Source organism: Styela clava, chromosome 1 (genome assembly GCF_964204865.1).
Source record: "Styela clava chromosome 1, kaStyClav1.hap1.2, whole genome shotgun sequence".
In the NCBI taxonomy this organism is placed as follows: domain Eukaryota; kingdom Metazoa; phylum Chordata; class Ascidiacea; order Stolidobranchia; family Styelidae; genus Styela; species Styela clava.
The window spans coordinates 6792592-6815156 of record NC_135250.1 but is presented as its reverse complement, the minus strand read 5'-3'; the positions used below and the strand labels follow the sequence as shown (position 1 = coordinate 6815156).

Genomic DNA, 22565 nt, shown 5'->3' with positions numbered 1-22565 from the left:
TCATTGCGTATTTGAACCTGTGAACCCACACAGGATAATCAGAGGTTCAATGGCAATCATGTTTCTAACACTGAGCATGATGCACCAAACACGGTAATAGAATTATGTGTGTTTCATCAGTAAAATGGCTATTTTCTGTGAAGATAAAATTTTCAATTTATTCAGTTCTATACCCTATGGTTTCTACCAAATATCTTTCAGCAATATGTTTAAAATACCATTCCATTTTCAGGGAGACTCTACAGCATTGAGATGCCAGGTGGAGAAGAAGGACCAGGATTGTGTTCTTTGATATCAGATCACGTCAATGCAATGATAAAAGCAATGAGAGGAACAATAACTACTTCCATGTTGTTGGATGTCCATGGGAAATTGAATGACAGGTGGGAAAATGAACTAAACATTAATATGAAGTTTAGAAGTGCTTTATGATAAAGTACATTGTTACGAGCACCCAAGTTTTAAGCTAAATTTGAGTAGTTTGAAATACAATTTTGAAATCTAAAGCTTTTATATCATGGTCATGGATCCCACTGCCATGAAACCACATTCAGGCTGATGGTTCATGGAAATGGTCATCCCAAAAAAACATCAATGGCTATGGAACCCAACTTAGAGATAAAAAAATAAAGCTTCAGTGCCAGAGTGATTTTAAACCAGCTTGTCTTGTTGGGTCTCATATAGTTTAGTACCACATGCACTTCTAGTTGGCCTGGTTCAACAATTTTTGCATATGTCAATCCTAATCCCCACCTCACTACGTCACCGAAAAATTATGTCATTTGGACGTCACAGTGGCGTAATAAGACCCACCAAAGTATGCGGATGGTCGTCCAATACGCGCATATGATCACCAGAAATCGAGCAAGCTATTTCTCTCGTTTTTTCGTCACAACGATCACCATAGGAGAGAGATCATCGGCGTTAGCGAGTTCGTTATTGGCGGCGCAGATGCCATTTCGGGTGATTGTAATTATACTTTGCAAAATTCGTTATGCTACACCCACTGGAAGTACTTGTGGTACTAAACTATACTAGACCCGTCTTGTTCGCATAAGATTAAACAGATATGTCATAGGCTTATTCAAACACAGAAATAGTAATTTCAATTTTTCGAATGTTTCTTTGAATAATAATAATACAAGTTAGAGGTAAATTATTCGGAAATGGCAAGCCTGTTTCTTATGCCTAGACACAATCAGCAATTGTCGATCCTATATTCAATATTACCTTGATATTGAAGAATTCAAAACAAAAAGTTATTTTCTTTCCAGATTTGAGGACAGTTTCAATCAATTCACTAATCTGAGTCAAGACCTTGATCAACTGTTATCTGTATATCTGGCTGCAATATTTGCCAAATCAATGAAAACTCAACAAGGACTAAATGTGTTGGCAAAGTAAGTATTTATTCAAAAATATGTTTGGTATGGTTTGTAGTTGTCAGTGGGATTTGTATCTCTGATCTGTGGCTCCACTGAGTTTTTAAATAATATTATTTCTCTAGTTTGATATAGTCTACCCAATATTTAGGATATTATTATATTTTGTGGATAAGATGACACATTAATGATACGTTGAACTTGCATGTTAAAATTCAATGGATCAAATACCATGCCCACCATATCACCATGCAACACAGGGTGTAAAAAAAAATGGTATCGGAAAGATCCTGGTCAAACCAAAATATACTACCTCTTTATCTGTCCACGAATGTTTGTACTTAATTTCAGTTCCAAATATTTTTGTTTGTAGATTTTAGTTTGTTTGACTGAGTAATTTTATTTATCTTCTTCAGATTTAAAGCAGTTGCACAAAGGCCCAGTATGAGTAATGTCATTGCGGAACGATATAGTGATGTCTATTCTACATTTTCTCAAGAATTATACAGAATACAGGAGGTAATATAATTTATATTTATGGTATAGTAAATGCCTGTCAAAAGACTAGGCTGTATATAAATGCACTGAACAAAGCAATAGCCAAGCAACCAGTTCCTGGAAAAAACTTTTGGCCTAAAAAATTATCATCTGAAAAGTGCACTATCAGCAAATGGATGAGAGCTCACAGTCAATCAAGTACGATGTTTGAAAATTATGGTCGGCAATTGTGTTTAATTCCAACTTTCCCTTAGTAGATTCAAGAATTAATTACATGGTTTCATTCATGTAACTTGCATATTTCATATACAGATGTATGAAGAGAACAAAGACAATCCAATTGTACCACGAGATGCCCCACCTGCAGCTGGTGCTATTTATTGGACAAGGCAATTGATGTCTCATATTGAGGAACCAATGAAGGTATTTTGAATAAATTACTCATTGCTTCTCCCTAAGAAAAGTCATAAAGTTATTTTTTATTCTACAATTTCAAATTTTTTCAGATATTTCAAGAGAATAAAACACTGAACCAAAGCAAGGAATATCATCGTGCGGTGAAGATTTACAACAGAATTGCAACTGCTCTTGTAACTTGTGAAACCTTGTGGTATCAACAATGGATTAAATCTGTTGATCATGCTTTGAATGGATTAAGAGTAAGTATTAATTGATACTGTGTGCCTAATGAGTTACTACTATCCAGCGGAAATAATAGAAAATTTCACAGAATAAAGCAGTAATTTTGCATCTCCTTTTCTTGTCTGAATAAATACTTTGGATATGGCGAACTGTTGAAGGGATTTTCATATTTGTTGTGGGGTCCATCCATGCAGTATTGGGTTTGAACAGCTATTAAATTATATGCTTCAAATGTATGAGCTTGATTGGTAGAGGGAACAGTAGTTAGAGAGTCCACATCTATTCACCCGCAACAGAATTGCAAACCAACACAGGTTAATTTGCTGCAATATGGTGAGAGTGTACCCAACTCTTAGCAAAATGAGCGGGCCACTGTTGAACGAGCATTGTAAAATAGTTTTTTTTTTTTTCTCAAAAATCAATTTTTTGCTTTTATTTCAGGTTTCTCTCCTTATACCAAATCCAGTTACTGGTGAACTCTCAGTCAACGTTGATCAGAAAATATTAAATCTCATTCAAGAAACAAAATGGATGCTGAGAATGAATTTGGAAGTTCCCAGCGCAGCAAAAACTATTTTAGCCCGAGAAACTCAATTCAAAAAATATAAAATGCACCTTGAGCAATGCTTATATGACTACAAAGAGGTATTTTTGATATGTTCCAGGTCGTTGCATAAAATAAGGCTCAAGAAAAGTAGACACTGTAATGTACCGATATATTGGCTTGAAAAGGCCTCTTTGGTAGGCTTGATCTTTCATTTAGCTAATTTTGCTTGGTTAATCCTCCAAAATAGCTATACCGATCAGAAAACACCCACTCATTCGGAGCAAGAAAAAAACTCTTGAGGCGCATAAACCTTTTAAAATTGTGTATTACCCAAATTTTACAACAAGAATATTGAAATGATTCGTTCACTCAAATTAACACCACGGGTTAGTGCAAGCTGGAAAATTCTCTCAAGTAGATAAATTTGATGTGATATTCCATTATGCCTTTTCTTTAGGTTTGTGGAAGCATCCCTCGTCCGTTTATTCATCTGTTCCGTCCACATACTGATACTGTTCTTCAATGTTTGCAAGCCGGACTGAATACTATTACCTGGGATAGCATGAATATTGATGCATTTCTACATAAGATAAGGTAAGAGTTGAGCTATCATAAAATGCTCTATTCTAGTAGTTCTGAAACTGTGTGTCATGATCCACTGCAGTGCCACAAGATAGTTTTGAGTGCATCATAGAATGTCAATCAATATCGTAAATGAGAAATTGTTTTTTTTTCTTCTCATATTTGGGACAAAAAATAGGATAATATGATTAAAATAGCCAAAAATGGGTATTTTATACAACTTTTTCTTGTCATAATTTACAGTTAATATTGGGACTGTTGAGTCGGATCCGTTTTTGGCTTGTTTTTACTGGGGTCGGATTTGCATTTTGAAACTTTCGAGAGTCAAAATTCTCAAATCCCCTCAGTGATTGTACCCCGAAGAGGAAATTTTAGTATTTTAATTTTGGTAATTCAGGACAAAATTCCATCAGAAACTTAAAAAGTATTTAGTTGACTAAACATTCCCAACAGACTGTTAAAAAAGTTTTCCATCCACCAAAGTTTTTCTTGTCAAAACGTTATTTTTTCATACTTTATTTCTCTCGACTCGGAATACAGAGTTGATCATAAATTTTCACTGACTCCACTGGCCTACTTAATATTATCATATTTTCTTCACAATGCATTGTGTTTGTATGACTGGAAGTCGAAGTGTTCAGAATTTGTGAATTTGGGGATCTCTTTTCTGTCCATTTTGATGGTAGTTATTGACAATATTTTTGTTGTTGAGTTACCTAATGTCATAAATTTTGTGTTAAATTTTTTTTTTAATAATTCACATCATATATAATATATTCAATATATTACCCAGATCAAGCACAAATCGACTGAAACGCATTGTTGAAAAAGTTTGTTACATCGCTGATGAAAAAATCAACAAATCAGTATCTGTCGTTTCTGAAACCATTTTATTTGACCAACAATCTGTTCTAGGAAAGACATGGACAACAGAAGCTTTGTTGAAGGTAAATTATATCGTGATTTCACTAGACTAGCATGGCTATACTCTAATAAAAACGTATCTAATCGCAAATATTTTCGAAAAATGAGTCTGATATTTAATTAAATTTTAAAAAAGTCATAAGCTCGAAAGGTAAATTTTATTATTTGTATGATATGTTAGAAAATTATAAATGTGACCGCAATTAGATAGTTAGGAACTTGAGCTACTAAAATTTCTGGTACATGTGGCTTGATTTATTATGATAAGCTTGGCTCTAGCTACAACAAAACATCATTACTCCATTTTCTGCTTTTCAGCCCTGGTTGTAAGAGATAAATACATATTATTTTAAATTAATGCAAGTTAGGTATAGCATACTGACGCTTGGGGAAAGAAGTGACACTGCCCTGGCATTGGGAACGCCATAATGTTATATAATGACATCATGTCTTTGTACTATGATTACGTAATCTGGCCATTTTCATTTTTCTTTTAAATTTTCACCATTTCCAAGTGTTTCTCTATTTCTTCAATATATCGGATATTTTTTATATCAAATTTTTTTTGAGAGTAATATTGGTGATAACTATTCATATTCATACTGGACATTTTTTATGCAATTTAAATTGATTTTATCTAGGAAATGCAAGATTCAACTCAAAAAGGAGCAATGTTAATAAAAGAACATGCTCAAGTAGTTGAGAATGCAATTCATGAAATTATTGATATCTTGTCATCATCAAGGATCAACAGTGCTGATCATGGACATGGTAACTTGTAATTGAATGATTGTAAACAATTAAATTTCTAGTTGAATCGAGAAAATACTTCAAGTTATAGCGGACATTCTCATTAACAAACTTTATTTACTTTGTCTCTAGGATCCATCGCAGCTCCTGGCACAAAAGTAGCAAATCCACCACCTGGACGAAAGCCCGGCCCAAACATTCCGCGTCGAGGTACTCGTGTCGGAAGTGGTTCAACTGTAACTGGTGTTTCAAACTCTTCATCTATACAAGCACAACAAAGATTTGCACCTGATCAAGCAACTATTCAAGATATTTTAAGTATGTCCTTCTAATTATACTACTGATATAGTTATAGAGTATTGTCACTCTATTTAGCTAAACAATTTTGAGTATGAATTATTGAAAATTGTAATGTCTATTAATTAAGCTTTTGCCAGGACCAGATTTACCCAATCTTCTTTCTCTCTCATGCACCATCAAGAGATTTTGATTTCATGCATTTCCTGCATGACTAAATCTTCTTATGTCTGACTGGCTAGGATTTTGTTTAGGATGTCTGACTGGCTAGGATTTTGTTTAGGATGTTTGACTGGCTAGGGTTTTGTTTAGGATGTCTGACTGGCTAGGGTTTCGTTTAGGATGTCTGACTGGCTAGGGTTTTGTTTAGGATTTCTGACTGGCTAGGATTTTGTTTAGGATGTTTGACTGGCTAGGATTTTGTTTAGGAAGTCTGACTGGCTAGGGTTTTGTTTAGGATTTCTGACTGGCTAGGATTTTGTTTAGGATGTCTGACTGGCTAGGATTTTGTTTAGGATGTCTGACTGGCTAGGATTTTGTTTAGGATGTCTGACTGGCTAGGATTTTGTTTAGGATGTCTGACTGGCTAGGATTTTGTTTAGGATGTCTGACTGGCTAGGATTTTGTTTAGGATGTTTGGCTGGCTAGGATTTTGTTTAGGATGTCTGACTGGCTAAGATTTTGTTTAGGATGTCTGACTGGCTAGGATTTTGTTTAGGATGTCTGACTAACTAGGATTTTGTTTAGGATGTCTGACTGGCTAGGATTTTTGTTTAGGATGTCTGACTGGCTAGGATTTTGATTAGGATGTCTGACTGGCTAGGATTTTGTTTAGGATGTCTGACTGGCTAGGATTTTGTTTAGGATGTCTGACTGGCTAGGATTTTGTTTAGGATGTCTGACTGGCTAGGATTTTATATAGGATATCTGACTGGCTAAGGGGAAAGCCGATATCACGGCTTATTGTCCATCTGGTTGCCAGTCCGCGTCAGGTATAGGAATAGGTATTTGTTCAAGATGTTGGTGGAGGAAGCCGTAATGAGCAATCCTTTTGCACATAACTATCTCCTGTGGGAGTCAAACATGCAACAGGGTAATCAGAGATGCGGTGGCCAGCACAACGTTGATGTTATTCAACTAGCATTTTATACAAGTTTTCTTTTTTAATAATTATTGTTTATATTTAATTATATATTAATATTAATTATTTTATTATTATTACATTTTATCTTCCAAGGTCACTACAGCAAGCAGATGTATAGTAGTGTCCACAAATCTATCTGTAACACGTTATCATGTTTATGTGAAGCATTTGGAGTTGGACTAAATATGTCTTCAGAAAATTATGACGAACAACTTCATCATCGCACTGAATTGGTTGCTATCTCAAGACCTGGAAGCTCTAGGTGAGGAGTCTTTACTTTAAGCACAAATATTGAAACAATAGGGGAATGTAATGTGCCAAAGAGCTTGATGGAGTTATAGACAATAGGATTCAATTTGGTTTCTGTAGATTAATGTCCAAGCAGTTGAAGCATTAGACGCAGCTGTGTTGGCATTACAGGTTTAAGTCCCATGGCCATCTCCTCAACAAGGGTTTAACAAATTAATTAGGCAACGCTGAACCAGGAATATTCTGAATCTTTTAAAATCAGCTTTTTACCTATTGTTAGATATCAAGGCCTTGTTCAAAATAAAAATTATGAATAAATGTTGTATAAAAAATATATATTATAAGTTCTTTATTCTATATATTATATTAGAACTTATAATATATATTGTAAGTTCTATATACTCAGGTAGGATTTGATATTAATTTTGATGTAGGGAGATTAAAGTATATAAGACTAATAGCAAACCATGGTCTATTGCTCGATCACAAGTATGAGATGTGGAAACGTAATTAGTGAAGAAATCTATTCTCACCTCATTATCTATTGATCTTCAAGGACGTATGATATTCATACCATATTTGTTCTCTTAGTACGGAAGCAACTAGGCCAAGTTCTGTCTTATCATCAATTTCAACCTTATCATGGAAATCAATTGTTGATAATCTTATCTCTGATGCTGATAACGAAGTCAAATTGAAAATCAAAGTTCAAATATTGTGAGATTGCTATCGAATATTTTTAAAGTAGAATTTTCATCCGTTTAGAAGAGAGGGAAATGAAAGTGACATCTTACTTGTATGGCTAACAAAAAGCAGTTGTTCGCTTACATTGATTTTCATGTATATAGGATTTATATATTTATCCCAGGGAAGATGAAAAGCCGTCTAGGCAGCTTAATCATATGGCAAACCACGGCTTCTCATCCGGTTTCCAATCCATGTTGGATATGAGATTAGTTAGCCAATTATTCGTTTCCAGAAGCATGGACTTGATGGCGGAGAAAGCCGTAACCAACCGGCGGTTAAGTAAACCACCCTACGACAGCGAGGAGTCTAGCAATACTCCCACACATAACTACCCCCAAATGGTATTCGAATCGGCGCACCCACGCAGGGTAATCGGAGATGCGGTGACGATCATATTCCTAACAATTAGCACGATGCGCCACACCGCCAAGTCATGTCACCGCCACCATATATAATCATCCTTCGCTTACCATAGATCATTGTGTGTTTCAACTCATAACTGAATGAGTCAATTAACAATGATTTTTTTCTGTCAAGTATACAGAAATGAATATTTTATAATTTTATCTAGGTTTCGTATTCCGGATATTCTACTTGATCCACCATTATCACAAGTACAACAAGTAGTTGATGAAATTGTAGAAGAAATCATTTCTACACCTAGAGGTTTTTTTCTAATCATTGGATCAATGTGAATTTTAGACACTATCATATTCATATTCTTGATGTTCTTTCTTACTTTTTTCAGAAATCACATGGTGGGCAGGAGTGAATAAAAATGAAACATTTGAAAGTCAAATTTTGATTGATGAATCTATTACAATACAAAGAAGAAATTTATCTGGACTTACAAGAGGTGTGTTACAATTTTTATATTGAGTAAAAAACAAAATCGAACTGCCATTCAGTTACTAGGTTAATTGGTTGATTTATATTTTCAAGCAATTTCTACCAAGAATTATATATTTATAGCATGGATTAACACAATGTAGTAACAATGCTGTAACTGTAGGAAATTTTCTTCGATTGTTGAAGTTTTTTAATAATTTTTTTTTTTATCATAAAATGTTAGTCATTGTTTTGTAATGATTTATTAGTTAACGGGTCACCATAAAACAGGACAGGTCCAGGGGCGTCCAGGGCCAGAAATTTTCAAATGAGGGGAGGTCCTGAAATTTCTAATTGCCAATTAAGATCGAATCAGCTAACAGGTTTAGCCAGAGGCTGGAAACGTGGATTTTCAAGATTCTTGATGGTTCAAAAACACGTTTTGAGCTACGAATATTAAATATGGTACATAATACACCCTGGACGGGTCGGTAGTTCCTAACAATGTTATCACAGTATTTTGAAAATTTTTTCTTACAGATCTTAGAAAGAGGATTCGATCATATGTTGGACATCTTAGTCAATATAATTTTCTATGGAAAGATGATATGCATCGAGCTTACTCTGATTTCATGTGTGCCAGTCCAAATATCTCTGCTATACGAAAAGAGGTAAAGACTTTTGACAGGAAGCATAGGCATGTAACAGTAACGTCATAGGTTTTAATACCAATCAAAATTATTGTGATATATTCGATATACCAAATTTTTGATTTTACTTTTCTAACTCGTACATTTTTTCATTTCACAGGTTGAGAATCTCCTTGATATTGAGCAAAAAATATCTTCGATTCCTGTTACCCTACCTGCAGGTTGTATTGTATTATGTCCTGGTCCTATCATGGATGCTCTGCAAGGTCTTGCAGCAGCATGGAAAACCCAATATGCACTTGTAAGTTTTGAATAGAGAATTTGCATATCTGATCACATATGGATTTTAAAATAGAGTTCTCATATGTTTTCCAGCAATGAAATGTATACCAGAGGATTTCTAAAATAAATCAAATATTCCAATCTATTAAAAAATAATTATATTTAAATTTCATAATGCACTCAAAATAATGAATAATTCGGTTTTGGCCATCCTTGCTAATCAATACCACAACAGTCTCTCAGCTTGTTTACTGGTCAATAGTAATGGTAAAACTTGTGTAACATTTCATTTGTAATCACTTTTTAATCTCTCATTTTGTCATTCCGGACATTCTTATTTTTTATGTTAAGTACTAACAAAATAAGTTTGGTGTTCATGGATCCAATATTTTTAGTATTATGACATCATATTTTCCAAGATTGGTCATAATGGTAAAATACCTGTACAGGTTCTTCATGAAGATGCGAAGAAAAAGTTGGATTCTGTTGTACAATACAGGAATAATGTTCAGAACAGACTTTCTGCCGCTGTAAGTTATTATTTTAAATGCGTTCATAATAAAACTAAACTTAATATCATTGTGTTTAATGTAGTTGAAACTTTAAGAATATTTCAAAACATCTGCTTTTTAAAATTCTCATTGCACAATCATAATTTTATTCTATTGAGTATCTCATGGTAATTAAGCAGTCCCCCAACTTTGCTTCTTTTTGTCATCGTCTTTTCTTGAGTGAATGCACTTGACACTGTTTTGGAAAAATGCTCTCAATTTTTTAGGATAACATAGAATTGAGCCTATCTGAACAAGAGCTTCGTTTGATTACTTATAAAGAAATACAGTCATCAGCCAGGCAATCTACTTAGTACAGAAGTGATGACGCTGAAAAGCTTGAATACCATCCTTCGAGTGTTTTGATCATTTTTTTAATTCAATTCCACAATATTCCAGGTTATTACTCTGGACCAACTCAACGGTACATTAAGTCTAATTGATGAAATCCATGACATGGAAAACAAAATCGATGGAGTCTATCTACCAATTGAAAAAATGTATGAAAAACTGAAAGAATACGATTTGAGATTGGCAAGATCTGAACTTCAACAGGTAATAGTTGCCTCTGTTTATACCTGACTACTTTTTTGCTGATTGGATGTGATTGGCTCCCAGTGGTTCGCATGTCAGACCTACCGGTAACTATATTGGCATTGCGGGTTAGAGACATCAGGCCCGAGTCTCATTCATGCTTCACCAAGTGTGTGAAAAATTGGATTCTTCGTCAAACAACCTTATTAAAAGTCGGCATATATAGGCAAGATGCATCAATGAATAACTGTTTGAGAAGGCTCGGTGGTTGGTTTATCGTGCTAAGTTTAGGAATTCACTTACCATCCATCGCATCTCTGATTACCCTGTGCAGATTGGCAGGTTCGAATCTTGTGGGAGATAATTATGTGCAAGAAGATTGTGGGGCTCTTTATCGTCATAGGTCATCAAATTCATGCATCTGAAACAAATAACTGGTTAATTATTTTCATGAACAGGAATCAAACGAGAGGCAGTGGTTTGCCATATGAATAAGCTGTCTCATCGGCTGCCATGCCATAAATACAAAAATCTCATCCTAATGTTTGTCAATGTTGATAGTCCGAGCAGATTTGAACGTCCTATTAACTGTTTTTACTGCCCCCAAGGTGTTACTAATACAATTGTACAACAAACATAATTTTACTTATCGTCAGGTGGACAGTCTTCGCCAAAACTGGAGTGAATTAGTCCAACTTGCTGATCGACTTGGTCATACTTTATTGAAAGAACGTCGTGCATCCTTTGAACAAGAACTTGATAAACAATTGAAAACATTTGTTGTTGAAGTTATTCAATTCAGAAATGCATTTGATGCTCAAGGACCTGCAATACCAGGGGTTCGCCCAGCAGAAGCAGTAATAAGATTACAAGAGTTTCAGAACAGGTATGATGAATACTGTTTTAAGCGGAATGCACTACAAGGAACATGCAAAACAAATTGTATATTTGAACTTTGCACAATTTTCAGAACTTGTCGTTCTTTTATTCTTTTTAAGTATTTTGACGGTAGGGAAGTTGCTTTCAGTGATATGATACTGAGGTGACAAAAAATGGGTACTTCTGTAATATGTGTACCAAGTTAGGATTAGGCCATAATTTTATTCCGATTTTCCCTTTCTTAGTTCTATTACGAGTTCGGGAACTGTCTGTGTTAGCCAAGTAAATATACCCACTGCCCATACGTTTCAGTCCCTTTACACAACTTGATGTGGAGTGGCTGAACAAAATTAGTTAACTCCATATTGGTACACATACTTTTGAAGCGGCCAAAAATGGAATATATGTTTAACCCTTTCCATGCGATTTTTATTTTTTAGTAAATATTCGTATTTGCTACGCCGATTTTATGCATTTGTACCCCCACAACTAATCGATCGACTAACGAAAAACTATTGATCCTCTGCTGCCCACTGATGGCTCGTTGGAAAGCTTATTTAAAGAGCTTGCAATTGGCGAATAAAAAAAAAGTTTTTTTCAAAAGTGGTGGTCTGAGTCACAAACCGGATAGAAAAAAGGCATTTTTTTTTCTTGGGAGTTGAAACTTCAAACCGTTATAAAAAAATAGAAATAATTGCTAAATCCTTTACTGTTACCGCTTCGTGGTTTGCAAACAATAGCATAATATTGCTGTAGCAATTTCGTGATCTAACTCAAAATACTTTGGTAGATGGAAGGGATAATATGTCTTCTATTACCACCCCAAAAACACCGGAATTTGCATAAATTTCAAAAACACTCCCTCGTTCCGCCGCAAATAAAATTCCCGTCGTAAACGAAAGCGAGATTTACCGTCGCTTATGGTAATCTCGAAGAAGACTTCTTATCAATAAACTAAAACCCGGAAAAACTAGACCGACAGTTTCGACCGATTGCTAAATAAAACAGTGGAGTACACTAACGTACCCACCGCAATCTAGCGACTTTTGTCGTTGGTACGTATACGTGCCCACCGCACGGAAAGGGTTAATGAAAAATCATTCAAAAACTTTGGGTGGAAAAAATGGGTATAGGGTAGCGGAACGAAAGCTAGAGTAGTGATGTACTTGATAAAACTTATATTGCTGTCTTGTGATGATTGGGAACCCAACTTTTCTAAGGTCTATGTACAATGAGTTCAATATTATTTTTTACTTCACATAATCATAGCTCAATGTTTTTTTTAAATACTCTAATTTTAAGGATTTTCAAATTTAAATATTTTTGTATTCAATAAAATTGAATTATTTGGACATTCCTTAATTTATCTTTTTTTCAACTTGTTTATGATATACGGTAAAATTACTGGCATAAATATATATATTTTTTTAATTTTAATACAATATCACATTTATTTGCAGATTACAAAACGTAAGTGTGTTTGTGTGTGTTATTTGTCACATGCACAATCACTTATTGCACTCACCTATTATTTCACATATTGTTTGCCTGAGAGTTTTGCTTAGCACACACACACACAATATTTATATTATTTTATGCAGAATCACATTCAACATGTTCTTTTGTGTGGTTGTAATCAATTCACCTTTGTTGCTTGCTAATTTTTGTGTGAACATGCACATTAATTCTCATATCCGACATAGACTGGTAACCAAACGAGATGGCCTGGTTTCACCAGATGATTAAAATGATCTCATAATTCGTCTCTCCCCTAGGATTTTATCAAAAATTTATAAGGAAAATTTCAATGAGTGAAATTTGGAATGTTATATATGTAATGTTCATAATTACATTCCTAAACTCAAGAAATATTGTTCATGCTAAACGGCACATTTTTGATGAATAGATAAGGAATTTTCGAGGAAATTATAATATTGGGAACATATTTCCCAATGTCACATCACATTTACATTTTTGCATGCATTGCACACCACTGTTGTAATTTCTTATACGCTTTTTCTGAATTGTTTTATTCAATGTGTTGCTTTTGGGATGCTTTTATTGTATTCACTATCTGATTCTCTCTATATATTCTTTTCATGAAGCTACATGCTTAAGAAATTACAAATTAAATTTCGTTTGATGTCAGCAATCATTTACTTTTTTACCTTTCGTACCATGTTTTTACAATTAATACAACTAATTTATTTCTACATTTTTATTTTATTTTCAAAAATTTTTGTGTTCCACTACTGTGCTAATGCAAAAGTGTACTTTTAAAACTAGTGATTCTTTTGGCACTAATTTTGAGTATTCTTGTTTAGATTTACTCTTTATGATGCAAAGAGAAAAACGCTCGATTCTGTCCAGCGACTTTTTGGGATTCTTCCGAAACCTTTTCCTGAACTTGACAAAACTGGAGAAGAACTCAAACTTCTTGGGATGTTATATGGATTGTTTCAAAAGTTCATTGCTTTTGATAGAAGATTCCGAGATACACTCTGGGAAAATGCAGGCTTGCATACAGCAAATATTGAGGTGAACAAATGATCAGATTTGAAATTTCTAAGTAGAACTGGTTAGATATCCCAATACAACTTTGAGAAATGTTATTCAGATGTGTATAACGTGAAAAGAGCACAAAATTTGGCGCTCCAAAAGTGTATGTACCAATATGGAGGTTACTAATTTTTTTACTACTTTACATCAAGTTGTGTAAAGGGACTAGAACCTATGGGCAGGGAGTATATTCACTTGGTTAACACATGCGAAGCCATCATAATAATATTAATACAGTTGCACACTACAAAATCTCATTCTAGTTAATGTGTTTTGTGAAATTACTTTAGCTTAACTCATCAATCATACTTTGAATATCATTTTGCATGGTCATATCCTAAAATTTTTAATCTCTCCTTTGATGAATCAACTGTAAACAACCATTTATATATTATATTTTCAAAGGTTCGTGGGCATTGGGATGAATGTTTGAATCTTCCAGACAAGTTAAAGGATTGGGATGCATACACAGAAATGAAGAAAAGCATTAAAACATACTTGAATGTTTTCCCACTCTTGCATCGGTTGGCTGAAAAGGTATTTAAATTACTTTGATGGTGAATCATATTAATTCTAGTATGAGTCTATTCCGATGTTTCTTATTATATGAAGATTTGGAAATGTACATTTCGTTCAAATTTGTAATATTTTTTATTTTAATTTTCAATCTAAAGTGTTTTGAGAATAATCTAACATTTTTGCCTTGTTTTGCAGGGAAAGTTTAAAGACATCATGATACCGGTTAGTAGTTTTTTAGTTACTATATAGGCAGGGTTGCCATCTACCCAGTGCCAAAAATAAGCACGGGCGTCAAAATGTTATTTTTTTCAAGGGGAGGCGTCTTAACAACGGCAGAAACGCAGAATAGGAAGGAGATCATACACGAGTCTCCCACTTTTTGTCATTAGAAGTCACTTCAAACGTGGTTGTACGCAGTTCCAAAATCGCAAAAAGCTATGGAAAGACACTGTCACACGCAATCTCTAAGGCAGCGTTTCCCAACCTTTTTGGTCGCGGACTATTTTCTCACCGGCGAAAACCTTTGCGGACTCAAGGTGCGTTTATTGCAACCGTATTCTGTGTGAAGAAGCAATAAAACCAAACACAACAGAAATTTAACGTATTTCAAAATCGGAAATCCGCCGCAATTACGCGTTCGTTAAAAGAGCCGACTTTTTTGGTGTATATATATATAATGGACTTTTCTGTCGCACAGTATTCAATCCATGACAACGACGAGAATTTGAAATGTCTTTCTATTTTAATTTATTTGTGTTCATCTTGGTAACTTGCGGTAGCGTCGACTTACGATAAGATAAAAGTTCACTTTTTAAAAAATTTCCACTGCCATCTGCGAACATAATAATGAGAGAATATATTGCCTGATTATATTCAGCTTTGATACATATTTTTTGCGATCTTGTGAATTTGTTATCGCTGTTAGAAAAAATTATACTATCTGCTATAAGTTTCCAGAATATACCAAGTTAATTTAGTATTTATTAAAAATATATTTAAAGTATATATATTAGTAAATCGAAAATACATTTTCATCACTTTGAAATTCTCGCGAACAACTTCTGAAGTAAGTCGCGTATACGTCACTCGTTAAAGAGCCGACTTTTCAATGATTTTTTCTGTTGCATAAAATATTCAATCCATCCACATGTGTGGTTCTTTTTATATACGGTTGTGTTGACGAAATGAGAGCAATACTACTCAGAAAATATCATGACAATCCGTGGACGCAAAAATGCGTGGTAAAGTGTATATCTTGTTTTGATTCGTATCTTTGTGAATCGACAAATCTGTGTGAATTCGACATTACTACTGTGCGACATTACTAAAGTGGAGTCAGTAAAGCAGAGAATCCTAAAGGAAAATGCCCTGGTACGTGTACTATGGTAGCACCCGAAATTTTGCGATTTGCAATGTCTAAAAAAGCGTTTTTAATCGCTCGCGGACCGCTCTTCAATTTAGAAAATTTGGGTTGCCACAATTTACACCTACCAGAAAAATAATTTATGCCTCGTTGTTCGAACTCGCGAGAAACACCTATTACGAATCTATCGAAGCGTGTACAGACTCTTGTTTTCGTCGGAAATCCACAAGTGAGTTGTGAAATCCAATCGCTTAAGCGACTCGCAAGTGACCTGTCGCGTCACGTGTTATCAAATTTTCGATTCGTAAATGTGCTATTCTAATAGTTGAATATTCGAATATATGCCCAGCCCTACTCAGTAACCAGTAATTATTGACGCGATTAATGTCATGTGAATAAACTGACTTTTTATGTTTTTTTTTGTAAACTCTAACGCAAATCCCAACTTGGCTGATAGTTAATTAAGTTTCGCAAAAACGTTTGCGGCCCGCAGTGAATTTCTGACTCGTTGCGGACTCATTTAAAGGCTCTGCGGACTCATTTGAGACCGCGGACTCGGGTTGGGAAACACTGCTCTAAGGCAAGGGTCGGCAATCTTTTGTCGCTCCCGGGCCAAAACCAAGTGTTACGAATCTTGGCGGGTCGCACATATTTTTTCAAGAAAGGTAAAAACTGAACGGGTGGCTGATGAACCACATTATTTATACAGAATAGAAATTCAAATTTCAGACTTCAAATAGCGAGCGAACACTGCGACAACTCGTGGACTCAGGTCGTCTTACTATGCAAAATATTTACAAATAACATTTAGTGCGACACTAGGTGATACCCTAAATAAAACCAAAATTAGAACATTTTCTAAATGTCTATCACTAATCTTATAGTTCTTCGCGAGGAAAATTTTATTTTCGTTAAGTAATTGAAAACAGAAGCGATTTTTTCATAACGATGGGAAAACGAATTATTAATGAAGAACAAGAATAACATATATAATAACGATCCGTAGGTTTAAGTGAAACACTGTGGGCCGAATTATTTTACTCCGCGTGCCGGATATGGCCCGCAGGTGGCCGACCTCTGATCTAAAGTCTTCATATTTTGGTTTCCCGCAATACTTCTTGTGTTTTGTGGTAGTATTGTGGGCACCTACTGTTTTCCACCTTTCTCGATGTCGCACTAGCAGTAGTTAATAGAAAATTTCTTTTCATGTTCGAAACAGAACTCATAGTTACGCTTACTCTAAATTGCAGTTTGTCCCTAAAAACAGTATTCCTGAAAACTAGCAGCAACTATTGTGTGTGTCATAGTTTGCCTGGAAATACCGCAAACCCCACGGTTGACAGAAAAAGTTTGTCCCTCGTTTCCACGCAAGCTTTGTACGCAAAACAAGAACTGGTTATCCACGTTTCCAAGACCAAATAAGCACGCGACTCAAAAATGAGCACTTCTCTTAGAAATAAGCACATCGTTACTTTATAAGACGCGGGCTAGAAAATAAGCACAAATCTTAGAAATAAGCACGATATGGCAACCCTGTATATAGGTCAGGTGGGGGCAACCTTTTACGGCTCGCGTGCCAAAATCGGCTAAATTTACCAACAAAATTCTTTCACGTGCCCACCAAAATTAAAAGCAATGCTTTGCCAATTTCAAAGCAAAGATACACAATAATAAACCTTTTAAAAACGTACAGACAGATCCACTATTCGGTAAAATATCAGTCCGACAAATAGATTTCCTTATTTTATATCAGTGAGACTTCTGCTGCTACATTACAGCTGATGGAGATTTTACATTGGGTTTATATTTTGTAACTTTCAGAGAAATACTTGAACTACTGGTTTCATCTTTCATAACTGAGAACAGAAAATCACAAGCATATGTAGATGAAAATATGTAAAGTAATGCAGTTGACGAGTTTTTATGACACGAAAAATTTTTGGGAGTGGTATCCCAATCACGCAATAGTTCGTTATCTGCACTTCTCTCTTGTATTCCCTTTTCTAATCGCTTATCGTTCTCTCGAAATCAATTTATAACAGTAAGTTAGCAAGTAACCCTAACCAACATGAGCTGTGCAACTTCATAAATTAAGCAGGAATGAAGAAAAGGGGGGCACAGACAAACTATATTACGTGAGAATGTTGCCAAATGAATGCTGCGCTCTTCTTGACAAAATTTTTCGAGAACTCGCCCATTTCTGACGTAATAATATATTTCCTTGTAGCCATATGTCATGAAAGGACAGAAGGAGTTTAAATAAATAACGGATTGTTAACAAACGATAATAAATAAACGAACACCTAGTTTCACCAGATATTTCAAAGTCTTGAAACTTTTTATCCGAAAAAGAATGATCTCGTTTCCGAGACTTTGCTCACGTGCCAAATAAATGAGCTTGCGTGCCAAACTTGGTACCAGGGGCTGCCCACCTCTGATATAGGTATACACATTGTGATTAAACTTTTTGGTATTTTCATCATTTTTTATCATAATTACAGAAAATACGAAACCGTCATTGGCTTCAAGTTATGTCTGTCACCTTCAGTAAATTCCAACTTGAATCAAACATCTTTAAAATGGGACATTTGTTGGACATTGGACTTCTTGAGTAAGATAAAATATAAAAATAATGGTATGCCTCAAGGGTCTTTGCTGAGTCCACTTTTTTTTATATTTAGACACAGTGCTGAAATTGAGCAGATATGCAATGCTGCAAACAAAGAACTTGAACTTGAAGTAAAAATGAGAGGAATTGAAGAAGAATGGACTGAACAGGCATGTATAAATTATCTCAAATTATTCTTGACTCAGTGTGGTTGTGTACAAGATTATTGAACAAGAGTCGATCTGGCATGATTTTAGAAACTTGATTTAGAACAGACCAATGTGCTTTTATTTATAATATGCAAACAAAGTTATACCTTATCAAATAGTGGCATTCTTTGCCCACAAAGAATAATCATCGGCCCAATTGGTCTTTCCGAAAATGAACTGATTAGAATTTACTATGTTTTGATAATAGAAATAGTGACATTAATATTTTTAAATCATTACTTTTATAGGTTCTGAGCTTTGAAAACTACAAGAGAAGAGGACCTGTGTTGTTGGTTAAAGAAGATTCAGAAAGGCTTTTAGAACTTCTTGAAGATGCTCAAGCATTGTTGGCCACTATGCTGACCTCAAAGCATATTGGTAAATTACACAATTTTGCTTGTACCTCCAGAATATTATTGTTTGCTACCGTTAAGTTACTATAATATTCTGCCTATAAATATTAAAAATATTAAAAAATGAAGAATATCGAGTAAAATATTGGCAATTTGAATCAAACAAATTTGGGTTGGAGTTGGTCAATATGACCATCTGCGCAAGAGATCGTCTTTTCGGAGAACTAGCAATCCTAGTGTATTTAGTCCAACATTTGGAAGATATTAAAAAAAAACAATATGTTCAATAGGGCCGCTTAGAGAAGAAGCTGCATCGTGGGCTGAAAAACTTAAAGGTGTCAGTGAAGTTCTCGATACGTGGCTGGAAACGCAAGATCTCTGGCAAGAATTAGAAGCTGTGTTCTCAGACCATGCCACAGCGAAAGAACTCCCTCAAGAAGCAAAAAGATTTTCTATGGTTGATAAAAGTTATGTAAAACTGATGAGAAGAGCCTATGATACAAGGAATATTCTGCAATGTTGTTATGGGGGTGAGTATTTACTTTTATTTTCAAATATGGGATCATGAATAATCGTCACTGTCACAGAAATAATTAGGAAGTGAAAACCTAATTTTTGGAAAAATACAGTACAAAAATTCTCAATAATCGAGAATTTTAGTAACAATGAGATAAAAATAGCTGTAATCTTATCAATAAAGTGAAAGTTATTCAAGATGAATTTATCACGAAATAGTTCATGACATGTAACGGTTCCTAGTAGGGATGGAATGAAATTAATCCGGTACCGCATTGGCCTCCTAATTTTTTACACTATGGGTGAGTTTTTGGGCATTGGATTTGAACCCAAGATTTTAACCTGTGATGCAAGACTTGCTCAAACTAATTTTTGATAATTTGTTTCTTCAAAACAGGTGAAGTTCCAAAAGATGTTGTTCTTCGTCATATGCAAGAAGAATTAGAAATCTGCTTCAAAAGTTTGACTCAATATCTTGACAAAAAACGAGCAGTGTTTCCACGATTCCATTTCCTCACTGACTCCGTTCTACTGGCAGTATTGTCTCGACCTAATGATTTGGAATCCGTCCGAACACATTTGAGGTAGGAAAGCATTTCTATATTTTGATATTGCTGTACTGTCATGACAAAAATTTGTTATCATTATTCATTGATCATGGCTGTGATCATATTATGCTTCAACATTATTGAATCATTACATTAAGAAATAATTTTCATACTTTTGCTATTATTAGATAGTCAATTTTATTGGAAAATAGTTATTCCATTGGCAAGGCTGTGTCAAAATAGGATGATTTCTTAGTTAGTTTTGGCTGGAGAAATATCGCAACTAACTCATGAGAGTAAAGAGTCCCCCTTTCATGCCTGACATGACATAATCATGACCCATAGTTAAAGATGCAAAGACTAACTCCTCCAACATTGGTTGACCATTTCTAAACAAATTACTGTATATGATTTCATCCATGATTGAGATCATAAAAAATGATCATATTTTACAGATCGATTTTTGCGAGCATTGCTGATATTAAAACTGAGAAAACTGGGAGTTGGTCTGAGACTGTTAGTTCAATGAAATCTTTACGCAACACTCCCACACCAGATTCGTCCCCCGTTCTTCAACATAATCCAGAAACTCAGCGTCGAAATGAAGATGCTCATCACAGAGCGTCAGGAGTAAGATTTAAATCGGTAAGTATGGAATGTATTTACCCACTTTATACAGTCTAGGTCCCGCGGCTGCATATGTTCTCAACTTAACACTCGATGTTGCCCACAATAAAATATGTAATGAGTGTACGAGAAATCCCAGTTCTTCCCAAAAAAGGGTTTCCATATCCTAGAGACTGCTTATACAGAGTCTCGTTCAGAGCAGATATAACACATGTCATAAAAATTATCAACTATATAGGTCATCATCTTTTACTTTTTTATCATCCTTTGTTGACTGATTTTACAGAGGATGAAATCATCTGACAGCTTACATTTTTCTGCAAGTTATGCAGAAGAACCTGCTGATGTTTTGCATGCAACTGCAGTGCTTGCAGCGGATGGTGAAATTTTGAACTTAGATGAAGAGGTATTGTTCTGTAGTACTCGTTTTTTCAAATTAATTTTTGCAATTTTAAGATGATGAGGTATTCATTAAAAAGACATAATATAGGTAGCAATTGAGGTACTAACATTTTCAAGTTAGCCCTCGCACAAAGTGTGTTAACATACACATACTGTTGTTAATATTGGTGGGGAAAGTTACTATGATCTTCATTTTTGCTTGGAGGAGTCTATTATATATCTTACCTACAATGTTGTAAATTGGATAGGCTTCACGAAAACCAAAAAATGTTTCATCCAATCTAGTACGGTACTTTCAGATAGTCTTCCATACAGCAAGATTTAAACAAAAAAACTACCTTTTGAATAAAATAATATTCATTTTTTAGATCAGTCTTTTTGAAGGAGCAGAATTATGGCTTCAAAACTTGCAGGATTCTGTACGACGCTCGTTACATTCTAATATCACAAAAGCAATTGCTGATATTGATGCAAATACTCCACTAGAAGAAATTGTGCTCAAGTATGCCAAATTATGTCAATTCTAGTCTTAAAGCATATTTCAAAATTGGACATTTTCATTAATTATAAATTTATGAAAAGGAAGTTGAAATGAAATGAATAGTTTAAAATGAATTCTGAACTTTGAATGTGGACCTCCAGTGGGCGTAATGACCTAGTATATGGTTTCTCAAACAGATTCCGATTTCTTCCATAATTACAGATTTTTCCCTATCAGGACTGCTTTTAACTGAGTCTTTATTGGAGTGAAAAATCTTAAAAAAATCTATTTTTTCAACATTATAGCATTTGATGCTTTTCAATTCTAGATACCCTATACAAGTTGGAAAATTGGCATTACTATACCTATGGACTCGTGAATGTGAAGCAGGAATTGCTGAGTTGAAATGGGAAAGAAAAGCAATGCAAAATGCAAGCAAAAAATTTTCTGTGATGATATCTCGGTAAGTATGACAAGATATCTAGATCACACCCTGGCGAAAACAGAAATTTTATTATGAGTCCTGTAACAGATTTTATTTAGGGGAAAGGATTGCTGACCTATTAATACAGTCACCACAGATTCTTATCTAGTTTTGGTCATCATATCAAAATAGCTGTCCCGTTTTTGTTTCCAAGTTTCAGATGCATTGATATGGTTGTTGTAAAAAGTCATAACTGACCATTAGTTGTGTGTGTGGAATACCTTGTAACAGCTAGGTCGACAGCAATCTTGTGATACACGGCTATCTCATCGACTATGTAAAAAATATTTTAACCTTAGCTCTTAGGGGGAATGTAGCACCAAAGCATAAATTTCCATTTTGTATTGTTTTAGAGTTTAAATTCATCATGAACAAGGGCATTTTCAATCATGAAAAATTTTCTTGATACT

The 22565-nt window shown here is 34.7% G+C and overlaps 1 protein-coding gene across 2 annotated transcripts in view; it reads left to right on the top strand.

The window, feature by feature from the left end:
* The window catches only part of LOC120348568 (uncharacterized), a 76397-nt gene that overhangs the window by 10970 nt on the left and 42862 nt on the right, over nucleotides 1-22565 (top strand). For both annotated transcript variants that reach the window (XM_078117541.1, XM_078117540.1), the window contains exons 15-45: nucleotides 233-383; nucleotides 1275-1400; nucleotides 1799-1901; nucleotides 2193-2303; nucleotides 2387-2539; nucleotides 2964-3167; nucleotides 3527-3663; nucleotides 4445-4598; nucleotides 5217-5346; nucleotides 5458-5643; nucleotides 6860-7028; nucleotides 7607-7732; nucleotides 8334-8428; nucleotides 8511-8618; nucleotides 9131-9261; nucleotides 9401-9541; nucleotides 9972-10052; nucleotides 10473-10628; nucleotides 11264-11493; nucleotides 13811-14024; nucleotides 14451-14582; nucleotides 14760-14786; nucleotides 18429-18538; nucleotides 18609-18705; nucleotides 18993-19122; nucleotides 19388-19627; nucleotides 20011-20197; nucleotides 20617-20806; nucleotides 21075-21194; nucleotides 21559-21692; nucleotides 22000-22134. In XM_078117541.1, coding sequence (XP_077973667.1) covers nucleotides 233-383; nucleotides 1275-1400; nucleotides 1799-1901; nucleotides 2193-2303; nucleotides 2387-2539; nucleotides 2964-3167; nucleotides 3527-3663; nucleotides 4445-4598; nucleotides 5217-5346; nucleotides 5458-5643; nucleotides 6860-7028; nucleotides 7607-7732; nucleotides 8334-8428; nucleotides 8511-8618; nucleotides 9131-9261; nucleotides 9401-9541; nucleotides 9972-10052; nucleotides 10473-10628; nucleotides 11264-11493; nucleotides 13811-14024; nucleotides 14451-14582; nucleotides 14760-14786; nucleotides 18429-18538; nucleotides 18609-18705; nucleotides 18993-19122; nucleotides 19388-19627; nucleotides 20011-20197; nucleotides 20617-20806; nucleotides 21075-21194; nucleotides 21559-21692; nucleotides 22000-22134 — 4408 coding nt within the window. The remainder of the gene's footprint in view (nucleotides 1-232; nucleotides 384-1274; nucleotides 1401-1798; nucleotides 1902-2192; nucleotides 2304-2386; nucleotides 2540-2963; nucleotides 3168-3526; nucleotides 3664-4444; nucleotides 4599-5216; nucleotides 5347-5457; nucleotides 5644-6859; nucleotides 7029-7606; nucleotides 7733-8333; nucleotides 8429-8510; nucleotides 8619-9130; nucleotides 9262-9400; nucleotides 9542-9971; nucleotides 10053-10472; nucleotides 10629-11263; nucleotides 11494-13810; nucleotides 14025-14450; nucleotides 14583-14759; nucleotides 14787-18428; nucleotides 18539-18608; nucleotides 18706-18992; nucleotides 19123-19387; nucleotides 19628-20010; nucleotides 20198-20616; nucleotides 20807-21074; nucleotides 21195-21558; nucleotides 21693-21999; nucleotides 22135-22565) is intronic.